General features: G+C 42.6%; 1 protein-coding gene across 7 annotated transcripts in view; it reads left to right on the forward strand.

Moving 5' to 3' along the window:
- LOC110486394 (rho GTPase-activating protein 27) overlaps positions 1-22,435 on the forward strand; it is a 32,937-nt gene extending 10,502 nt beyond the window's left edge. For 2 of the 7 annotated variants that reach the window (XM_036941119.1, XM_036941120.1), the window contains exons 3-19: positions 13,397-13,990; positions 14,379-14,588; positions 14,699-14,782; positions 14,981-15,103; positions 15,629-15,715; positions 16,051-16,113; positions 17,465-17,532; positions 17,619-17,706; positions 17,875-17,976; positions 18,098-18,196; positions 18,286-18,370; positions 18,525-18,653; positions 18,760-18,858; positions 18,949-19,026; positions 19,151-19,285; positions 19,439-19,544; positions 21,321-22,435. In XM_036941119.1, the coding sequence (XP_036797014.1) occupies positions 13,397-13,990; positions 14,379-14,588; positions 14,699-14,782; positions 14,981-15,103; positions 15,629-15,715; positions 16,051-16,113; positions 17,465-17,532; positions 17,619-17,706; positions 17,875-17,976; positions 18,098-18,196; positions 18,286-18,370; positions 18,525-18,653; positions 18,760-18,858; positions 18,949-19,026; positions 19,151-19,285; positions 19,439-19,544; positions 21,321-21,498 (2,328 nt within the window). In that variant the 3' untranslated portion in view covers positions 21,499-22,435. Of the gene's footprint in view, positions 1-5,604; positions 5,835-8,166; positions 8,360-13,396; positions 13,991-14,378; positions 14,589-14,698; positions 14,783-14,980; positions 15,104-15,628; positions 15,716-16,050; positions 16,114-17,464; positions 17,533-17,618; positions 17,707-17,874; positions 17,977-18,097; positions 18,197-18,285; positions 18,371-18,524; positions 18,654-18,759; positions 18,859-18,948; positions 19,027-19,150; positions 19,286-19,438; positions 19,545-21,320 lie in introns of those variants that run through there. The other 5 variants (XM_036941124.1, XM_036941123.1, XM_036941121.1 and 2 more) reach the window with 5 other exon arrangements.
- Positions 22,436-22,648: the final 213 nt, after the last annotated feature.

Consider the following 22,648-nt stretch of genomic DNA (forward strand, 5'->3'; position numbering starts at 1 on the left):
ACAAAGATTAGTAACCTTGGTTTACATTTTAGTCAACATAGTACTACTTTTAGACTGCAGTGGAGGCTGCTGAGGAGAGGACGGCTCCTAATAATGTCTGGAATGGAGTTCATGGAATGGTATTAAACACATGAAATCCATGTGTTTGATACCATTCTATTCACTCCATTCTGGCCCTTATTATGAGCCGTCCTCCCCTCAGCAGCCTCCACTATTTTAGAGGTATTTGCTTCATTCTCACCTGCGCAGTTTGATTTCTGTTATGTTTAAGCAGGTACACAGAAGCCCGAGTTCCAGTAAGAAACAAACTGAAGTGTATTTAAAACATGGCCGCTCACTAAAAAGGACTCCATGCATGTTTGCACCATAACAATCGGTTGGATTTCAGCCACATTCTGTGTCTGTTCACCTCTTTGCGTTTGACACAAAATAAACACTGTGTGATTCCTAGGTTTCGGCTTTTGATTCTGTGGCCTTTTGTCAAGTGACTTGGTCTACTTACAGCACAGGAAAACAATAATGTTTGTTATTTGGAAGCCGAACTGTAGGTGACATTAAACTATCATTTATCATGGCTGAGAAGCATGGAATCATTCAATTACATTTGGAGTAGTGGACATTATATTTAGAAGGTGACAGCCAATGAGTTGGTCAACTTCTGTATGCAGCTACATAAGGAAGAATCCATTCATCATTTATAACGACTGTATCCAAATATATCAAGGTATGCACCCCATAACCTGATAATGCACTATTGTAAACCACCCAAGCTGTATGAGTTAAAAACCTTACGCTATATATCAATTTTCAGACATGTTGGTAAATTAAATGAAAGAGATTGGTGTGTTTTTTCACTATCTAATCATGGCATGGGGTTGTTCAATGACAGACATGTATTTGTTTCAAATCTATCGCTTGATGGTTTCATTTCAGAGAGACAAATAATCATATTTGCTAAATATTATTTATCCGCCTCACTCCCAGATATATTAGTACTGCTAGGTTTTACACATTTAAATATAACAAATAACTACATTTTGTATAAAGAAATGTACAAATGATAGATTTGTGACATCAATATATACAAACATTGTTTCGTCATTGCTTATCCAGAGCGACTTGCAGTAAGTGCATTCATCTTAAGATTGCTAGGTGAGACAACCACATATCACAGTCAAATAAACAGGATACGAACATCCCATTCCGGCTAAAGAATGGATATACTGTATAACGTTTAGCAAAAAAAAACATTTTCATACACATCTAAAATCTATTAATAAAAAATCTGAGAACAGTAATATTTTACAAACACATGAAGGTACCCATAAGCAACCACTTCTGATGAAAAAACCCAAATGTGAAATATTGGTGGATATAGCATTTTGGAAATAAACTCTTCAAGTGTAGACAGTCATGAGAGGGTGAACTTTTTTTCTAGCCTTAATAGCTAAGTCATTCTAAATGTAGCCTGTGTCTGACTGCAACATCGTGAGAATAAATAACTGCTAGATGCTTTGTGGTTGAGGTATAATCAGCAACATACATATTTGACAGGATGTAACATGCAGTATGACTCAATGAGCTTTCGATCATCTGAGCATGTCTCACTGACAGTACTATAACATTTTCTATAGCTCTTATGCAATAAACGCACTCTTCTCTGTTTCTGATACATATCAAATTGTATTTGTCACATGTGCTGAATTCAACAAGTGTAGACCTTTCCATGCTTACTTACAAGCCCTTTATTTTAAAATTTTAAAGTAAGTAAGGAAATATTTGTTAAAACTAAACAAATAAGGCCTCCCGGGTGGCACAGTGGTCTAGGGCACTGCATTGCAGTGCTAGCTGTGCCACCAGAGACTCTGGGTTTGCGCCCAGGCTCTGTCACAGCCGGCCGCGACCGGGAGGTCCGTGGGACGACGCACAATTGGCCTAGCGTCGTCCGGGTTAGGGATGGTTTGGCCAGTAGGGATATCCTTGTCCCATCGCGCACCAGAGACTCCTGTGGCGGGCCGGGCGCAGTGCACGCTAACCAGGTTGCCAGGTGCACTGTGTTTCCTCTGACACATTGGTGCGGCTGGCTTCCGGGTTGAATGTGCGCTGTGTTAAAGAAGCAGCGCTGCTTGGTTGGGTTGTGTTTCGGAGGACGCATGGCTTTCGACGTTCGTCTCACCCGAGCCCGTACGGGAGATGTAGCGATGAGACAAGATAGTAACAATTGGATACCACGAAATTGGGGAGAAAAGGGGATAAAAATTCAACAAAGCCCCCCCCAAAAAACAACAAATAAAAGTAACACAATACAATAACAATAGCGAGGCTATATACAGGGAGTACCAGTACAGAGTCAAGTCAACCAGTACAGGTTAGTCGAGCTAATTGAGGTAATATGTACATGTAGGTAGGGGTAAAGTGACCATGCATAGATAATAAACAACTAGTAGCAGCAGCATGACAAGGGGTCAATGCAAATATTCCAGGTGGCCATTTGATTAACTGTCTAGCAGTCGTATGGCTTGGGGTAGAAGCTGTTAAGGAGCCTTTTGGACCTAGATTTGGCACTCCGGTACCGCTTGTCGTGTGATAGCAGAGAGAACAGTCTATGACTTGGGTGGCTGGAGTCTTTGAACATTTTTAGGGCCTTCCTCTGATATCACGCCTTCCTCTGATATCGCCTGGTATAGAGATCCTGGATGGCAGGAACATTGGCCCCAGTGATGTACTGAGCCTTACACACTACCCTCTGTAGCGTCTTGCGGTCAGATGCCGAGCAGTTGCCACACCAAGCAGTGATGTAACCAGTTAGGATGCTCTCGAGGGTGCACCTGTAGAATGTTTTGAGGATCTGAGGACCCATGCCAAATCTTTTCAGTCTCCTGAGGGGGAATAGGCATTGTTGTGCGCTTTTCACAACTGTCTTGGTGTGTTTGGACCATGATAGTTTGTTGGTGATGTGGACACCAAGGAACTTGAAGCACTCGACCCGCTCCACTACAACTCTGTTAATGTGAATGGGCCCCCCTTTTCCTATAGTCCACGATCAGCTCATTTGTCTTTCTGTTGAGGTAGAGGTTGTTGTAGTTCCAGCACCGCACTGCCAGGTCTGTGATCCCTTCCCTATAGGCTGTCTCATCATTGTCGGTGATCGGGCCTACCACCATTGCGTCATTGACAAACTTAATGTGTTGGAGTCGTGCGTGTCCACAAAGCCGTGGGTGAACAGGGAGTAAAGGAGTGGACTAAGCATGCATCCCTGAGGGGCCCCTGTGTTGAGGATCAACGTGGCAGATGTGTTGTTGCCTACCCTTACCACTGGGGGGCAGTCCGTCAGGAACGCCCAGATCCAGTTGCAGAGGGAGGTGTATAGTCTGAGGGTACTTAGCTTAGTGATGAGCTTTGAGGGCACTATGGAGATGAATGCTGAACAGCATTCTCATGTAGATGTTTATTTTGTCCAGGTGGGAAAGGGTAATGTGGAGTGCAATAGAGATTGCGTAATTTGTGGATCTGTTGGGGCAGTGTGCGAATTGTGCTGGTTCTAGGGTTTCTGGGATGATGGAGTTGATATGAGCCATGACCAGCCTTTCAAAGCACTTCATGCCTACATACCTGAGTGCTACGGGGCGGTAGTCATTTAGACAGGTTACCTTGGCATTCTTGGGCACAGGGACTATGGTGGTCTGCTTGAAACATGTAGGTATTACAGACTCGGTCAGGGAGAGGTTGAAAATGTCAGTGAAGACACTTGCCATTTGGTCAGCGCATACGTTGAGTACGCATCCTGGTAATCCATCTGGCACTGCGGCCTTATGAATATTGACCTGTTTAAAGGTCTTACTCACATCAGCTAAGGAGAGTGTGATCACACAGTCATCCGGAACATCTGGTGCTCTAATGCATGGTTCAGGTTTGCTTGCCTCAGAGTGAGCATAGAAGGCATTAAGCTCGTCTGGTAGGCTTGCATCACTGGGCATCTAGCGGTTGGGTAGCCCTTTGTAATCCGTAATAGTTTGCAAGCCCTGCCACATACGACAAGCATCAGAGCCAGTGTAGTAGGATTCAATCTTAGTCCTGTATTGACTGTTCGTCGGAGGCAGTGATGGAAAAAGTACTCAATTGTTATATTTGAGTAAAAGTAAAGATACCTTAATAGAAAATGACTCAAGTTAAAGTCACCCAGTAAAATACTACTTGAGTAAAAGTCTAAAGTATTTTAAATATATTTAAGTATCAAAAGTAAATGTAGTTGCAAAAATATACTTAAGTATCAAAATTAAAAGTAAAAGTATAAATCAATTCAAATTGCTTATGTTAAGCAAATGTATTTATGGATAGCCAGGGGCACACACCAACACTCTGACATCATTTTCAAACAAAAGGTGTGTTTAGTGAGTCTGCTAGCTCAGAGGTAGTAAGGAAGACCAGTGATGTTCTCTTGATAAATGCGTTAATTGGACTATTGTCCTGCCCTGCTAATCATTCAAAATGTAAAAAGTACTTTTTGGTGCGAGGGAAATGTATGGTGTAAAAAGTACATTATTTTCTTTAGGAATGTAGTGAAGTAAAATTAAAGTAGTTAAAAATATAAATATATAAATAGTAAAGTATAGTACAAGTACCCCAAAAAGTAACTTAAGTAGTACTTTTTTATTTTTACTTAAATACTTTACACCACTGGTCGGAGGGCATAACGGGTTTCAAATAAATGTCCAGATTAGTGTCTCGCTCCTTGAAAGTGGCAGCTCTAGCCTTTAGCTCAGTGCAGATGTAGCCTATAATCCATGGCTTCTGGTTGGGATATGTACGTACGGCCACTGTGAGGATAATGTCGTTGATGCACTTATTGATGAAGCTTGTGAATGATGTTGTATATTCCTCAATGCCATCGGATGAATCCCGGAACATATTCCAGTCTGTGCTAGCAAATCAGTTCTGTAGTTCAGAATTCGCGTCATCTGACCACTTCCGTACTGAGCGAGTCACTGGTACTTCCTGCTTGAGTTTTGCTTGTAAGCAGGAAACAGGAGGATAGAATTATGGTCAGATTGACAAAATGGAGGGCGAGGGAGAGCTTTGTACACGTCTCTGTGTGTGGAGTAAAGTTGCACATGTGACATGCTGGTAGAAAGTAGGTACACCCACCCAGCCATAGTACCCAGTTAGCAGCACCCCTGGGCCGCTGTGCTGTGTGTTTACAAACAAAGGAGGAGCCCTTTCCTGTACTGTAGGGCTGCAAGCCTCACCCCAAACAACTGGAAACAAACGCACGTTTCCATACTCCACTCCAATAGGCTAGCCCCCACGCCACGCCAGTCTGCACACAAACACTGACACACACACACACACTCAAGTTTTTGAGCAGAACTGTTTGCAGAGCTCCTGAATCCTGAAATGCTCTCCTGGCATAATTATTTAATCAGCTAAATGTAAACAGGCGATTTGAGTAAAGATACTCCCTTCAGTGTTTCTCAATTACACGCATGCGTACTCTTCTAAAATGTTCCTATTTAGTTATGCAAGGTATCAGTGTTGTGTTGGCTGCATTCTGTGCATTATGTGCACTCGCGATCTATGCAGGCAAGAGAGGGTTAAACTGAGGAACATTGCAACCACTCCCAAGACTTGCTGCTGCTAGGCAGTGGCTTTACTTGTACTGTAGAGTACCTGACATGGCATGGAGTGCGTGAGTGTAGAGTGTGGAATAGTGAGGTGAATACTGTACTTTAAAACTGGATTAAGGGAAAACTGAAGTCTATAACTTCTAAATGACGTCTTTGAAGGATAGTCTGCTCTACATTGAGCCTGAAATTAACCAAACAAACTTTAAACAGGTAATTTGCCATTTTTATGGTCGTGATGGCTCCATTTGTTGTTTAGATTTGGATTGAGGCTTTGCTCTGTTTAAATAGGATTTTATATGCATTAATAGCTACTAACTGTAACAGTTTTAATAAATGTATTATACATGTGGTGTAAATTACAGTGATTCAGAGTAAGCATTAATTTCTATCAAAATGCATTTTGGTCACTGGCAATAGCCTGGTATTATTTGAGCACACATTCCATTTTTGAAAACATGACCTTCCTCCAGTTGACTTATCTTGTCAATATACTGTACATTTGTATATGAAAATGACATAGACCACAGTGTCTGTCAATGACCTCTGACATACACCGTGTTTGACCCTCAGATACAAAATAGCTCAGGTATAGATTGTGATTATGCATTAGCCCAGACCATGATGTTCTTGTTCTGTAGGGGGGTATTTCTGTCATGCTCTATAGGCTACTTACTATTACTCTAAATATCTACAGGCTGAATATGGGTCCTAACCTTGATAGTGTTAGCTGTTTTTTCTTCAATTTATTAATATGAGGAATTGATGAGTCAGTCCACTGTTGATTGAATGGAAAGGGACATCAACCAGTAAACCATGTGGCACTCACTGCTTTGCAGCATTCAGTCACCTCATCTAATTTCTAGGGTCAATACTGAGTGAGCGTTCGAAGAGTTAAGTTGAAGACAGTATAAAGCGAGACTGAAATTCTGCTCTTATATAGTTCCAATCTGTCCACATACACTGAGTGTACAAACCATTAGGATCACCTTTTTACCTTTATTTAGCTAGGCAAGTCAGTTAAGAACAAATTCTTATTTACAATGATGGCCTACCGAGGAACAGTGGGTTAACTGCCTTGTTCAGGGGCAGAACGACAGATTTGTTGACTCCAATGTGTCCCACAGTTGTGTCAAGTTGGCTGGATGTCCTTTGGGCGGTGGACCATTCTGGATAAACATGGGAAAATGTTGTGCGTGAAAAACCCAGCAGCGGTGCAGTTCTTGACACACTCAAACCGGTTCTCCTGGCACCTACTACCATAAAACCCTTTCAAAGGCACTTCAATCTTTTGTCTTGCCCATTCACCCTCTGAATGGCACACATACACAATCCATGTCTCAATTGTCTCAAGGCTTAAACATCATTCTTTAACCTATCTCCTCCCCTTCATCTACACCGATTGAAGTGGATTTAACAAGTGACGTCAATAATGGATCCTAGCTTTCACCTGGATTCACCTGGTCAGTCTGTGTCATGGAAAGAGCAGGTGTTCCTAATATATTGTACACTCAGTGTATCTCTATTCCACTACAGTGGTTTTACAGTAGTACATTTTAAACCTTCAAGTGTCAATCAGTTGTAGTTCATTTTAAACTGTAAAGTGTCAATCAGTTGTAATTTCTCAAATATTCTGGCACATTCTACGCAATTACATTATCATAAATGACACATTGGGTACAGTATGTACATCTCAAATTGTCTTTGACTTCCTTGTTCCTGTTTATGCAGTGTCAAAAGGCTTGATGTAATTGTAAGTGTGATAATATTATGATGACGGGCATGACAAGGTTTTCCCCAGCCAGGGAGAAGGGGTCAAACTACAAGGGAGGAAGGCCATCTTGGTTTCCATTGCTAGTAGATATCAATCATTGACAATGAGTCACAAGCAGAAAGTTAATACTTGACCATAACCTGCTTGGATACACGCAGCCAGGAACATAATCTGATGTAAAGGTGTGATATCTCTTCTCCTTCTGTGACAGCAGGCCTATCCTAGAGAGATTACAAAAAGTCACACTACTGCCATTATCCACTTTGACTCCAAACAAATGGTTGGCATGACAGGTATTGCTGACTGGCAGAAAATGTTCACGTTGCTGTGTGTGAACCAGTCATTCTTTCCTGTACTGTAGGGCTGCAAGCCTCACCCCAAACAACTGGAAACAAACGCACGTTTCCATACTCCACTCCAATAGGCTAGCCCCCACGCCACGCCAGTCTGCACACAAACACTGACACACACACACACACTCAAGTTTTTGAGCAGAACTGTTTGCAGAGCTCCTGAATCCTGAAATGCTCTCCTGGCATAATTATTTAATTAGCTAAATGTAAACAGGCGATTTGAGTAAAGATACTCCCTTCAGTGTTTCTCAATTACACGCATGCGTACTCTTCTAAAATGTTCCTATTTAGTTATGCAAGGTATCAGTGTTGTGTTGGCTGCATTCTGTGCATTATGTGCACTCGCAATCTATGCAGGCAAGAGAGGGTTAAACTGAGGAACATTGCAACCACTCCCAAGACTTGCTGCTGCTAGGCAGTGGCTTTACTTGTACTGTAGAGTACCTGACATGGCATGGAGTGCGTGAGTGTAGAGTGTGGAATAGTGAGGTGAATACTGTACTTTAAAACTGGATTAAGGGAAAACTGAAGTCTATAACTTCTAAATGATATCTTTGAAGGATAGTCTGCTCTACATTGAGCCTGAGATTAACCAAACAAACTTTAAACAGGTAATTTGCCATTTTTATGGTCGTGATGGCTCCATTTGTTGTTTAGATTTGGATTGAGGCTTTGCTCTGTTTAAATAGGATTTTATATGCATTAATAGCTATTAACTGTAACAGTTTTAATAAATGTATTATACATGTGGTGTAAATTACAGTGATTCAGAGTAAGCATTCATTTCTATCAAAATGCATTTTGGTCACTGGCAATAGCCTGGTATTATTTGAGCACACATTCCATTTTTGAAAACATGACCTTCCTCCAGTTGACTTATCTTGTCGATATACTGTACATTTGTATATGAAAATGACATAGACCACAGTGTCTGTCAATGACCTCTGACATACACTGTGTTTGACCCTCAGATACAAAATAGCTCAGGTATAGATTGTGATTATGCATTAGCCCAGACCATGATGTTCTTGTTCTGTAGGGGGGTATTTCTGTCATGCTCTATAGGCTACTTACTATTACTCTAAATATCTACAGGCTGAATATGGGTCCTAACCTTGATAGTGTTAGCTGTTTTTTCTTCAATTTATTAATATGAGGAATTGATGAGTCAGTCCACTGTTGATTGAATGGAAAGGGACATCAACCAGTAAACCATGTGGCACTCACTGCTTTGCAGCATTCAGTCACCTCATCTAATTTCTAGGGTCAATACTGAGTGAGCGTTCGAAGAGTTAAGTTGAAGACAGTATAAAGCGAGACTGAAATTCTGCTCTTATATAGTTCCAATCTGTCCACATACACTGAGTGTACAAACCATTAGGATCACCTTTTTACCTTTATTTAGCTAGGCAAGTCAGTTAAGAACAAATTCTTATTTACAATGATGGCCTACCGAGGAACAGTGGGTTAACTGCCTTGTTCAGGGGCAGAACGACAGATTTGTTGACTCCAATGTGTCCCACAGTTGTGTCAAGTTGGCTGGATGTCCTTTGGGCGGTGGACCATTCTGGATAAACACGGGAAAATGTTGTGCGTGAAAAACCCAGCAGCGGTGCAGTTCTTGACACACTCAAACCGGTTCTCCTGGCACCTACTACCATAAAACCCTTTCAAAGGCACTTCAATATTCTGTCTTGCCCATTCACCCTCTGAATGGCACACATACACAATCCATGTCTCAATTGTCTCAAGGCTTAAACATCATTCTTTAACCTATCTCCTCCCCTTCATCTACACTGATTGAAGTGGATCTAACAAGTGACGTCAATAATGGATCCTAGCTTTCATCTGGATTCACCTGGTCAGTATGTCATGGAAAGAGCAGGTGTTCCTAATATATTGTACACTCGTTGTATCTCTATTCCACTACAGTGGTTTTACAGTAGTACATTTTAAACCTTCAAGTGTCAATCAGTTGTAGTTCATTTTAAACTGTAAAGTGTCAATCAGTTGTAATTTCTCGAATATTCTGGCACATTCTACGCAATTACATTATCATAAATGACACATTGGGTACAGTATGTACATCTCAAATTGTCTTTGACTTCCTTGTTCCTGTTTATGCAGTGTCAAAAGGCTTGATGTAATTGTAAGTGTGATAATATTATGATGACGGGCATGACAAGGTTTTCCCCAGCCAGGGAGAAGGGGTCAAACTACAAGGGAGGAAGGCCATCTTGGTTTCCATTGCTAGTAGATATCAATCATTGACAATGAGTCACAAGCAGAAAGTTAATACTTGACCATAACCTGCTTGGATACACGCAGCCAGGAACATAATCTGATGTAAAGGTTTGATATCTCTTCTCCTTCTGTGACAGCAGGCCTATCCTAGAGAGATTCCAAAAAGTCACACTACTGCCATTATCCACTTTGACTCCAAACAAATGGTTGGCATGACAGGTATTGCTGACTGGCAGAAAATGTTCACGTTGCTGTGTGTGAACCAGTCATTCTGGTATCCTTTCCATTTAGTTTGGTTTGAGGAGGCTGGTATGCTATTTAGCTTGGAGGCTTTAGCTCATAAGAAACAATGTGCTTCGGGTTGATTGAAAGAATCATCACCACAATCACTTTTATTACTGTAACGCATCTGTTATTAAATATCATTTTAGTTTCTTCTGCTACACGCACCTGCACTTGTTGCTTATTGTTGTGTTGCTACTTTAAAGGAAGAGGGGAAGGCTAAGCTTCGTTAATATCGACTTTAGAAAAACTGGGGCTTTCCACAGCCAGGTCACTGCCACACTCCAAAGACAACTCTCCCACTGCAAAGAAGAACTTATCAGGTGGTGTTAACCGAAACCTGAAAGTGAGTGAGTGTTTGTTTTTAGTTTTGCTTGCATATTTACTGCTGCCCATGCTCTGCGTTGCCCAAGGCGTGTTTATTAATTTGTAGCGTTTATTACTCTGTCTAATGAAGCAGGACTGTATAGTGATTCTAGGATTGTGAGTATCAACCTCTCTCCTGCAGCTTTGTAACCCAGGTGGTTGCTAGGGTGTGTCTGTCGGAGGTACCATTTGAATAACAAAACAATTATGTTGGTACAAGAGTCTGGAGTTCTTTTTATAATGTTGTCATCTGTTGCGTCATGCACACACATACCCACCTTCCTAATATTGATTTGCACCCCCCTTTGCCCAGAACAGACTAAACTTATTGGGAAATGGACGACAAGGTGTTGAAAGCGTTTCACTGGGATGTTGGCACATGTTGACTCCAATGTTTCCCACAGTTGTGTCAAGATGGCTCGATGTCCTTTGGGTGGTGGACCATTCTTGATACATGGGAAACTGTTGACCATGAAAAACCCAGCAGCGTTGCAGTTCTTGCGACACTCACACCAGGCACCTACTACCATACCCCATACTTAAACATTTTGTCTTGCCCATTCACCCTCTGAATGGCACACATATACAATCCATTTCTCAATTATCTCAGGGCTTAAAAATCCTTCTTTAACCTGTCTCCTCCCCTTCAGCTACACTGATTGAAGTGGATTTAACAGGTTACATCAATAAGAGAGCATAGCTTTCAACTGGATTCACCTGGTCAGTTTATGTCATGGAAATAGCAGGATTTCCTAATGTTTTGTACAATCAATGCCAGCTGTTCATAGGACATGAACAGTGGGCAGACTCGCTTATCACAGGTTAACCTTTAGGTACCACCAAACCAGGGAACCACAGCTTCTGACAAACACCTCAGGTCTCAGAGAAGGTGACGTCACAGCACAAAGAAACACTATCCATGCTATCTGCCACAGCGTCATTCCAGCACAGAACTAATACTCTCATTGTGCACATGTGTATTTTAGATGTTAGAGTACCTTCAGGCATAGAGGTGTGTGTGTATCAATGTGTCCCAACTGGGATGTGTGTTTATGTTCAAAACGTCCATTAGCCCATCTTGAGAGGAAATGACAGTTGGACAGTCGACTCCCTCCCTCCACCCAGCCATGTATCTTATTTGTGTTTTTCTTACAAGTATTTAGGTCTGTACAGTCCGTCTGTGTGTTCAGGCCAGTGTACGTCCGTGTGTGGTACACAGAAGAGTCTTGACGATACGAAAGAAACCTTACCTCTGAGCCAGGCTTTTCTTTTATAGCAATTTTTTCATGACGAATGTCTGTTTTACAAGGTGCGAATTGGGAAACACGAAGACAGTTATTCCCTGGTCTCTGGCTTTTTCAGTGTTTCTTAAAAATGTATTCAAAGCTAAAAATTTTTTTTTAAAAAGCCCCTCTTCAAGCCAGGTAGTAATCAAAAGCAGGAACCTGGTCTGAAAAACGGTGGTATGTCCTTGCCAATACTTCTGCTTTTGGATCTACTAGTTAGAATGTTATATCCCCTGATGGGATGCAACATATTTGATCATTACATTATTCGAAGAGGTGCCTTTTTCAGGGAATATGACCGACATGATCTTTAAGGCTTGCCGTAGCTTCAGGCACAGGCTTGTGACTTTTCTGGGTGTCTCCCAGGTAAGTACCTAAGGGTGTGCGTCCCAATTATGGTATTTTCCTTCATGACCACTAATCTAAGACTTCATGGTCATTTCACTCAGCCTGTCCTAATTTTTGTGTCTGTGCCAATTGAATTTAATTGTATTCCTGCAGTACTTAGCCTACATGTGAGGGCGGCAGGTACAGTAGACCTAGAGGTTAAGAGCGTTGGGCCAGTAACCGAAAGGTCGACTAGGTGAAAAAATCTGTCTGCACTTAACCTTAATTGCTCCTGTAAGTCGCTCTGGATAAGAGTGTCTGCTAAATTACTCAAATGTATATGTGGCCTATAGTACTGTATTTAGCTGTGACATCATCTGCGTTGTCATTCAAACTTCCCCAGTCTTTATAACTTTTTATCATGTCTGGCTCATGTTGAAATGTGCTTGTGTTTGTCAATGAAGTGACGGTCTGCCACACAGCTCCCTGTGGTCTACCCCACTCCACGTGGTGGAAATCTCCTCTGTCTGAGATGTGATGTTTTGCTCTTCACTTCCACACCCCTGAGATGTATGTAGGGTTCGGGAAAGACATTAACAGGACAGATCACTTTTTTGGATGCAGATATTACTGACGTATGGCCATTTCCACTGAAACTGAAAAAAGGCTTACAATTGAATGTTGATGTTGTCTGTGCTCTTTTAAGAAGAAGACAAAAACACTCAAAAGCGAGATCCACATGTAGCTCTTTAAATGCCTGCACTTTGTAAGAATGGGCATATTGTGATGAGTTGGGTAACTCAGCCTATTCGAACAAAGGGGTTGGGAGAACGATATTTGATCCCAAGTCAGTGCTTTGTGACTTGATGGGAGTAAAGGGAGGTGCAGGTAGAGAGAACTTTTTTTCCTCTCTGTCTTTTGTGTTGTGGAGATTCTCACGGATTGTTCTCATAGGGGCTGATGGGGCCATTGGCTTCACTGCAAATAAGGTGAGTTTAGGTAGTACTACGCAGGCAGTCAGTACATATAGAGCACAAGAGATTATTGACTAGTGGCTCGCTGGCCATTTAGGACTGAAACGTTTATTCCTTCTCATGTTATTCCTGATGACTGACCTGACTTTTCTTTCATCTCTGTCTCCAGGTGGAAAATGCCAGCCCCAACACTGCTGTTTACGCCAACGTCACCGAGCTGAAGAAAAACATCCCACAATCCCCGCCGTTAGTAGCTCTGAGTCCTGACTTGCCCCTTACCCAGGAGGGATGGCAGGTGCACACTGACAAGGACAGTGGGAAAGAGTTCTATTACCGCCCAGTCACGGGCCAAACCACTTGGGCCGACCCCCGCAGCACCCTCCCCTCCACAGACATGGAGCTGCCCAAGGAGGCGTTGTCTGTCCCGGCCCTGTCCCCGGCCCTGTCCCCGGGCCTGTCCCCGGCCCTGTCCCCGGCCCTGTCCCCGGGCCTGTCCATGGCCCTGTCCCCGGGCCTGGCCCCGGCCCCGGCCCTGTCCCCGGGCCTATCCCCGGCCCTGTCCCCGGCCCTGTCCCCGGGCCTGTCCCCAGCCTCATCCCAGGGTTCCAACTGGGAACAGGTGTTGGATGAGACCACCGGTCGAAACTACTTCTATAACCCCACCTCTGGGGCCACGTCCTGGGGAGCTCCGGAGCCCATCGCCCCCTCCTCTCCTGTTACTGAGCCTCCTGTGCTGAAGCTCCCAAACAGAGGACCGGTAGGGGTTAGCTTCTGCTTTATTTGACTAATATAGCCATTGTTTCAAGCTCATCAACAGATAAGGCTTCTAAAATACAGAACCATGGAAAGTGTTGTTGGATTGTTGACTGCTAAAGCAATTTCTGTCAGACACCAGTGCATTAACATCTACTTCATGGTCTTGAGGGAGTCTTGTTTCTTTAGTTCATTAGCTAGTTATGTCTTAAGCCTGCTATGGCATACACATGTTTTTTGCTGTTTATTCTCAAAGTGTTACTAGCCAAGTTACTAAGAACGTTTGCCATTTGAGCAGAATCGCTAGCATGTTATGAACCATGTCATAAACTTTTTATAAATTGGCCACTCAGTTTGAGTTCCATCTTAAAAGCATTTGCGAATCTTCTGTTCCTCAGCCCCCTCTCCCAAAGGAAGACTACCTGACAGAAGACCACGAGGCTCCAGACACTTCCTCCTCGGTGTTCCCCAAAGACCTCCTACCAATTCCGCAGGCTAAACAGGCCATCATACCCCGGGCCATTCTAGACAGTGTCCCGGCAGGCTGGAAGCGCTCCATGGAGGCAGATGGGAAGACCGTATTCACCAGCGAACGCACACAGGAGCAGGTAAGTGTATTGAATGGAGGTCTAGTGCTTTGAAAGGGTAGCGGTTTGAGAAACCATGCAGTGTGTGTCATACACTGTTTTCTCTTGTGTGTGTGTGTATATCCTGGCAGTGGCTCAAGTCTGGGGATCAAGAAGGAAAGACGTACTACTACCTGAGAGACGGCTCCAGATCCCAGTGGAACCTTCCAGCAGAGGTGAAGAGAAGCAATATTGTAATTTCAAGGAATGGTTGAGTGTATTTTTGCCAGGTCTCAAAGAGCTTTACATTGAATGGGTTGACTCTGTAATGCACATAGGTGAAACAAATATGCCCTTACCTCAGATAACCAGTTGCTGGGATTGATTAAATAGGCCAGGGCCTTTACACTGTTTGTTTCTGTTAACCCTCTCAGCTCCCGGTTGCATCCAGTCTGCCCAAGGTGAGGAATGGAGTGGACCAGGACAGTCTGCCGGTTCTGAAGAACTGGAGACACACCATGGGCCCAGCTCAGTTTGGCCCCTCCCAAGAAGACAACGTGAGTAGCTGGGGAGCCTAGAGCATGGACAGGGACGTTGAGGGAGGTTTCACACCGTTGGTATAGCAACAGATGTTTATCGGCCATTAGAATCTCCTTTTGGCATCTAGACTGAATTTGGCACTACGGTATTGGAACATAGAAACTGCAGAATTTGCTGTTCTGGTAGTCCCAAGCAAACAAGCCATTAGGACTAGTCTCTGACATGAGACACCTGGCCCTCACAGCTTTATGCACAATGCCCTTGTGGAATGATGTCGTTGTGTATGTGTCATTGTTGACCCCCTCAACAGGAGATGGAAACACCTGTCCTAGTTGATTTCCTCTCTGGAGGTCACTTACAAACCTAAATGGGAGAAACTACAACAAGAATGGAGGGGGCAGGGGAGAAAGCGGATAGAATTATGACTCATAAAATTTGACAGGATTTCTGCTGAAGAGGGAAGCTCTGTTTGAACAATAAGTCCCTATCGACTACTGTTGACTAACCAACCTGAACCCAATTCCCTCCCTTGCGTTTGGCAGAGGTTCTTTCCAACACATAGGAGAAACGTTTCGGACGTCACCAGTGAAGCATCCAGCTCAGGCAACTCCCCTGAGACGCCACACCATGTAAGTACAGTAAGAACGTACGACACGATAAGGTTTTGAATCCATAGGGATCTTTGTCAGGTCATTTTCTACTGGCCCTCAATAATAAATTATGTGTTAGACAAGTACACACAATAATTGGATTGGAAATTGCATTATTTTTTAGCAATGATTTTATCGTTAATTTTATGAATTTAATTCATTATTTTCCTGAAATGGAATTGACCCCAACCCTTCTACTAACTCAATAAAATGTACTCTGCTGTACAGACAGCACACAAGGACTTCTAAATGACAAAGAAGCTGAAGACCCATTATTCCATTCATTGAAGAATTGTATTGTTTTCTCCATAAAGACTGATAGGTTGGGAGCACGGAGTAGACTGTCACATCTGAGCACAGACTCACATCATGAGCACGTAGGTTCTTACGGCCCACGTCAGGACTGATAGGCATTGCATTCTGGTGGTGTGTGGGTGTTCTGATCTAGCTAACATACCATAGTATAGAACTGGATAGGAGAACTAACGGCGCTTGGGAAGGGGAGCTAATGGGTTAGATATTGGTTACAGTACATACTATATACATGTATGCTCTTAAAAGGGCTGATTAAGAGTTTCTTACGTGGTGTTTAAGTGAAACTACTAACTTTGAATGGGTTGTTCTCTCTCTCTCTCTCTCTCTCTCCGCTTCGTGTGTGGATAAGAAAGCTATCTGGATAACAAGCATCTGCTAAATCAGGGTTTTCCAAACTCGTCCTGCTCTAGCACTACACAGCTGAATCAAATAACCAACTCTTCATCAAGCTTAGATTATTTGAATCAACACTGTACTAAATGATCGTGTCAGGATAGACCACCATTGACACTCCCCCCTAGTGGGGAGAGGGAGCATTTCTTTTTGTTGGACCTTTGCAAGTGGTGGCTTGTTGGGTAGTACTTTCAGATCTGATTGACATCATATTTTATTACATTGCCTTTCAAAGCATTGTGCTGAATGTACTTATGGCGCTGTCTTATGTAGTAGGCACAGTAATGTTAAAGTGCTGAATGTCAATGCTATAAGCAAAGTCAACCCCAGAGGATCATTTCCCATTTTATGAATCCATGCAAACATGCTCACGCCCAAGCATGTATAACTGTGCACTCATGCACAAAGATGCACACACACATATACTAAGCTTGACCACTCCCATGTTGACACCTGACTCACATTTCAAAGGTGCAAAGAATCTGCTACTTATACTCTTTGCTCTTTACCTGTGGACTCATAGCCCAAGAATTCAGCATAACCTGGAACACTGCCAACACAAACATTTGTTGCTGCCACCTAGTGGCCTAGTATATGCATAGCAAAGTCACAGCAATACTTTATCCAGGCCAAGAAATATAGCCCACAATTACAATAATCTGCTAACATGAACAGTCCAATGTTCATAACAGCTAGTAGCATATGGGCAATGTCCAGTAGCATATGGCCCAATGTGAGTACTAACTGCTTAACTCATTTACCTAGGTATGTCAGTGAAAACCATGAAAGCCATGTGTTTGATACGATTTCATTCACTCTATTGCGGACATTATAATGAGCCGTCCTCCCCTCAGCAGCCTCCACTGATGTACGTACAGTACAATATGACTAACAACATCTTTAAACCTGATCTGAGGTCTGTGGTTTCCTGGTAATCACCATTAGTAGAGATGTTCATACACTCTCCCTCTGTCATTTGTGTTATTTTGTTAATATTTGTCTCTATTTTGCTCGTTTTAGACACATCTACTGGAGAAGGCAGGGATCCTGAACAAAACCAAGGTGGCCGACAATGGGAAAAGAATTAGGTAATGTCAAGTCAACCGCAGAAATTACAACACATTGTGATATGCGCAATGGACCAATGATTCCTTATTTTCTGGTTTTCTAATAGGAAGAATTGGAGTCCGTCATGGACAGTGTTGCATGGAGGCATTCTCACGTTTCACAAAGACCCAAAATCTGCACCCTCTGGAAACTCTGTAAGAACATTTTGCTACAGTAACCACCCACAACCACCACTATAGAAAATAAACTCTTTGAATTCGTAAAGAATGATTTGCTTGCTTGTCAGGATTGGGTGTCCTACAACCTACTATTACGAACCACCAGGTCTGTTGAATGAATGTCATTGGTCCGTGATTCCTCAGAACAAGACCAATCAGATCACCCCAGAGTACACAGTGGAGCTGCGGGGAGCCACTGTGGGCTGGGCCCCCAAGGACAAGTCCAGCAAGAAGAACGTTCTGGAGGTATGGGCTCTGTTTAATGTTTGTCAGGGTTGAAGTCAGTTCTATTTCATTCAATTCAGGAACTGAATCAAAATGAATTGAATTTAACTCTAGGTATGGCTTTTTCCCTCTCCCGCTCCAGTTGAAAACGCGTCATGGGTGTGAGTACCTGGTCCAGTATGACACAGAGAGCATCATTTGTGACTGGCACAGGATCATACTGGACACTGTCAGACAGCTGGTGAGTATCCAGGAGGTGTCTATGTAACAAGTTGTAATTAGAGTAGGCCAAGGGGGCGTCGGTCTTCATTATAACCTCTCCTCTCTCAGGACCAAGATCACTTGTCGGAAGAGGAAGAGGAGGAGCCTATGGAGAAATCTCCACTTGCTTCAGACAGAGACAAGAGGACCAGCTGTAAGTATTAGTGTCCGACAACCTACTATTACGAACCACCAGGTCTTTCAATGCTTTTGAGGTGTAAATAGGTGTAAAATGTCAATATTTGATAACTGGGCATTAGATCAGGTAGTTAACGAAAGCTGCACCCATCATTCATTTCCCTCTCCAGCAGCCACCAAAATTACGCCAGGCATCAGTGCAGAGTCATCAGATCAGGGGCGTGTCCGCACCAAACTACGCAGGTTCCTCCAGAAGAGGCCCACACTGCAGTCAGTGAAGGAGAAGGGCTACATAAGAGGTGAGACTGGGCTTTATAGCATGTTTATATGACATAGCAGAGTAACCTTATTGTACCTTATGATGCCTTTCCGGCACTCAGAATGTTCTTCATCGTGGTTCTCTAGATAATGTGTTTGGTTGTCATCTGGACACGCTGTGCCATCGAGAGAACAGCACTGTGCCCAGGTTTGTGGAGAAGTGCATCAGGGCAGTGGAGATTAGAGGTAGGTATTCCTTCTTTATCCTGATACCGTAATATCAACCTTTACCTTTACCACCTCTAAAGAGGTAACACAATTGTACATTCCCCTTAGGTCTGGACATTGATGGGATCTACAGAGTTAGTGGGAATCTAGCTGTCATTCAGAGACTACGCCACAAAGCAGATCATGGTAAAGGAAGTTTCAAGGATTAGTAATGCATTTGTAGATGGAGCATCTTGCAGTATTATCAACCATATTCTCTGTCCTCATGCTCTCGCTCTCTCTCTCTCCCTCCCTCCCTCGCTCCCTCCAGAGGAAAATCTGGACCTAGAGGATGGTCAGTGGGAGGAGATCCATGTGATCACGGGGGCGCTGAAGCTCTTCCTGAGGGAGCTGCCTGAACCTCTCTTCCCTTACAGCTTCTTCGACAAGTTTATCGCTGCCATCAGTAAGTCTAGGCCAGGCCCTAATAAAACATTCTGCATGCATCTCAATAGTCAGACTCAAATGACATGATAGTAAAGAACTGACATAGTCAGACCTAAATAGCATGAAAAGGATGTGAATAAATTGACATTTGGGATGACTCTTTCTCTGGTAGAAATCCAGGACTATCCTCAGAAGGTGTCATACTTCCGTGACCTTGTGAGGTCCCTTCCCCTGCCCAACCACGATACCATGCACCTCCTTTTCAAACATCTCCTCAAGTGAGTGCTTGTTATGGTAGAAACTGGATTTTTAAAATATATATATACAGTGCCTTGCGAAAGTATTCGGCCCCCTTGAACTTTGCGACCTTTTGCCACATTTCAGGCTTCAAACATAAAGATATAAAACTGTATTTTTTTGTGAAGAATCAACAACACGTGGGACACAATCATGAAGTGGAACGACATTTATTGGATATTTCAAACTTTTTTAACAAATCAAAAACTGAAAAATTGGGCGTGCAAAATTATTCAGCCCCTTTACTTTCAGTGCAGCAAACTCTCTCCAGAAGTTCAGTGAGGATCTCTGAATGATCCAATGTTGACCTAAATTACTAATGATGATAAATACAATCCACCTGTGTGTAATCAAGTATCCGTATAAATGCACCTGCACTGTGATAGTCTCAGAGAAAAGCGCAGAGAGCATCATGAAGAACAAGGAACACACCAGGCAGGTCCGAGATACTGTTGTGAAGAAGTTTAAAGCCGGATTTGGATACAAAAAGATTTCCCAAGCTTTAAACATCCCAAGGAGCACTGTGCAAGCGATAATATTGAAATGGAAGGAGTATCAGACCACTGCAAATCTACCAAGACCTGGCCATCCCTCTAAACTTTCAGCTCATACAAGGAGAAGACTGATCAGAGATGCAGCCAAGAGGCCCATGATCACTCTGGATGAACTGCAGAGATCTACAGCTGAGGTGGGAGACTCTGTCCATAGGACAACAATCAGTCGTATATTGCACAAATCTGACCTTTATGGAAGAGTGGCAAGAAGAAAGCCATTTCTTAAAGATATCCATAAAAAGTGTCGTTTAAAGTTTGCCACAAGCCACCTGGGAGACACACCAAACATGTGGAAGAAGGTGCTCTGGTCAGATGAAACCAAAATGTAACTTTTTGGCAACAATGCAAAACGTTATGTTTGGCATAAAAGCAACACAGCTGAACACACCATCCCCACTGTCAAACATGGTGGTGGCAGCATCATGGTTTGGGCCTGCTTTTCTTCAGCAGGGACAAGGAAGATGGTTAAAATTGATGGGAAGATGGATGGAGCCAAATACAGGACCATTCTGGAAGAAAATCTGATGGAGTCTGCAAAAGACCTGAGACTGGGACGGAGATTTGTCTTCCAACAAGACAATGATCCAAAACATAAAGCAACATCTGCAATGGAATGGTTCAAAAATAAACATATCCAGGTGTTAGAATGGCTAAGTCAAAGTCCAGACCTGAATCCAATCGATAATCTGTGGAAAGAACTGAAAACTGCAGTTCACAAATGCTCTCCATCCAACCTCACTGAGCTCGAGCTGTTTTGCAAGGAGGAATAGGAAAACATTTCAGTCTCTCGATGTGCAAAACTGATAGAGACAGCAGCAAAAGGTGGCGCTACAAAGTATTAATTTAAGGGGGCTGAATAATTTTGCACGCCCAATTTTTCAGTTTTTGATTTGTTAAAAAAGTTTGAAATATCCAATAAATGTCGTTCCACTTCATGATTGTGTCCCACTTGTTGTTTATTCTTCACAAAAAAATACAGTTTTATATCTTTATGTTTGAAGCCTGAAATGTGGCAAAAGGTCGCAAAGTTCAAGGGGGCCGAATACTTTCGCAAGGCACTGTATATATAGAATTCTATTGTTTTGCATAAAACTGTAAACTATAAAGACGATATCAATAACTGATATACTAAACACTTTCCACCCTCCTCATACTTCCTTTCACACCCTCTTCTCCTCATTCCCTCCTCTTCCTCTCTTCCAGAGTGATTGAGTTTGGGGAAAAGAACCGTATGTCAGTCCAGAGTGTGGCCATCGTGTTTGGCCCTACGTTACTCAGGCCCCAGACTGAGTCGGCCAACATCACCGTTTACATGGTCTTCCAGAATCAGATTGTGGAGCTCATCCTCAAAGAGTTTGAGACAGTATTTGCCCCCAGCTGAGACATTTTCTATGGCATCCATGAGTCAAGAGGGATGGAGACAATGGGGGTTGTCAAGTCCTGGGAGAAGACTGATGGTTACATGGGTTGTTAGATTTGGTAAAGGGAGGTTTTTTTTCTGTCAGTGAACTGGCCTTTAACTGTGGTAACTCCAAGTCTTCAACCTTCATCCCAAGTTTCAAACTCGTGCTGTCCACCCATCCAGTCATCCATCTGTTTTGGTACTTCCACTCACAAGAACATTGACAAAAAAGGAAGTTGAGGGAAAATGGGAAAATGGATGAACACGTTGACATATCAAAAGATTTCCATGGATCCGATGACAATACCTGGCAATAGGCATCATGTTTAGTTTTACGAAGAAAATATATATTACATGTAGGTGTACATGTATTTGGGGGAATATTCTGATGTTGTATCCATGGTTTGGAGTGACATATCTGAGACAGATCGGTCTTTTTAGTGGATGACCTCTTAACTATATGTTAAAGTCTATGAAAAATATTCAATATTGTATACCTTCCCGAATGTTACCTTATCAACTATGAGATATTCCTTATCAAACCAATTAAAATGGTTGTTGTTGCTTTCCTTTTGGCGAGCCATTCAGATAACATACCTCGGCCTTGAGTGTAAAGTTATTTTATTACTTCCTCCTTTAGAAAAAGCCTGTGGATTTATCAAGGAATACCACTTGCGACTATATTGTGGTTCATTATGCATTACGTGGCTGTACGTTATGGGTAGTACCTATGAAAATATATTATGATAGAGCATAACTGTACATTATGGTTGTTTTATAGTATTAATGTTATTACAGAACAAGGATAAGAACAATATATCAAGATATTTTGAACAACTTTTTTTCTCTGTACATAAGAGTTCATTTGACCTTATAAATGAATGTTCTTCTAATAAAATAATGTCATTTCTGTCAATGTTTCTGTCCAAAAAGCTGTGAAGTATTTGTGGTCAATCATATCAGTAATGTTAGTTCATCAAATCAGATCTGTAGCTCCACCCACCGGTCAAGTGGAGCAGAGCATGCTGGGCGATCTACAGCTCACAGAATAAGATCAGTAGTCAGAGTAAGAGTAATAAGATCAGTAGTCAGAGTAAGAGTAATAAGATCAGTAGTAAGAGAAAGTTCC

This window comes from Oncorhynchus mykiss, chromosome 13, assembly GCF_013265735.2.
Source record: "Oncorhynchus mykiss isolate Arlee chromosome 13, USDA_OmykA_1.1, whole genome shotgun sequence".
Taxonomy (NCBI): Eukaryota; Metazoa; Chordata; class Actinopteri; order Salmoniformes; family Salmonidae; genus Oncorhynchus; species Oncorhynchus mykiss.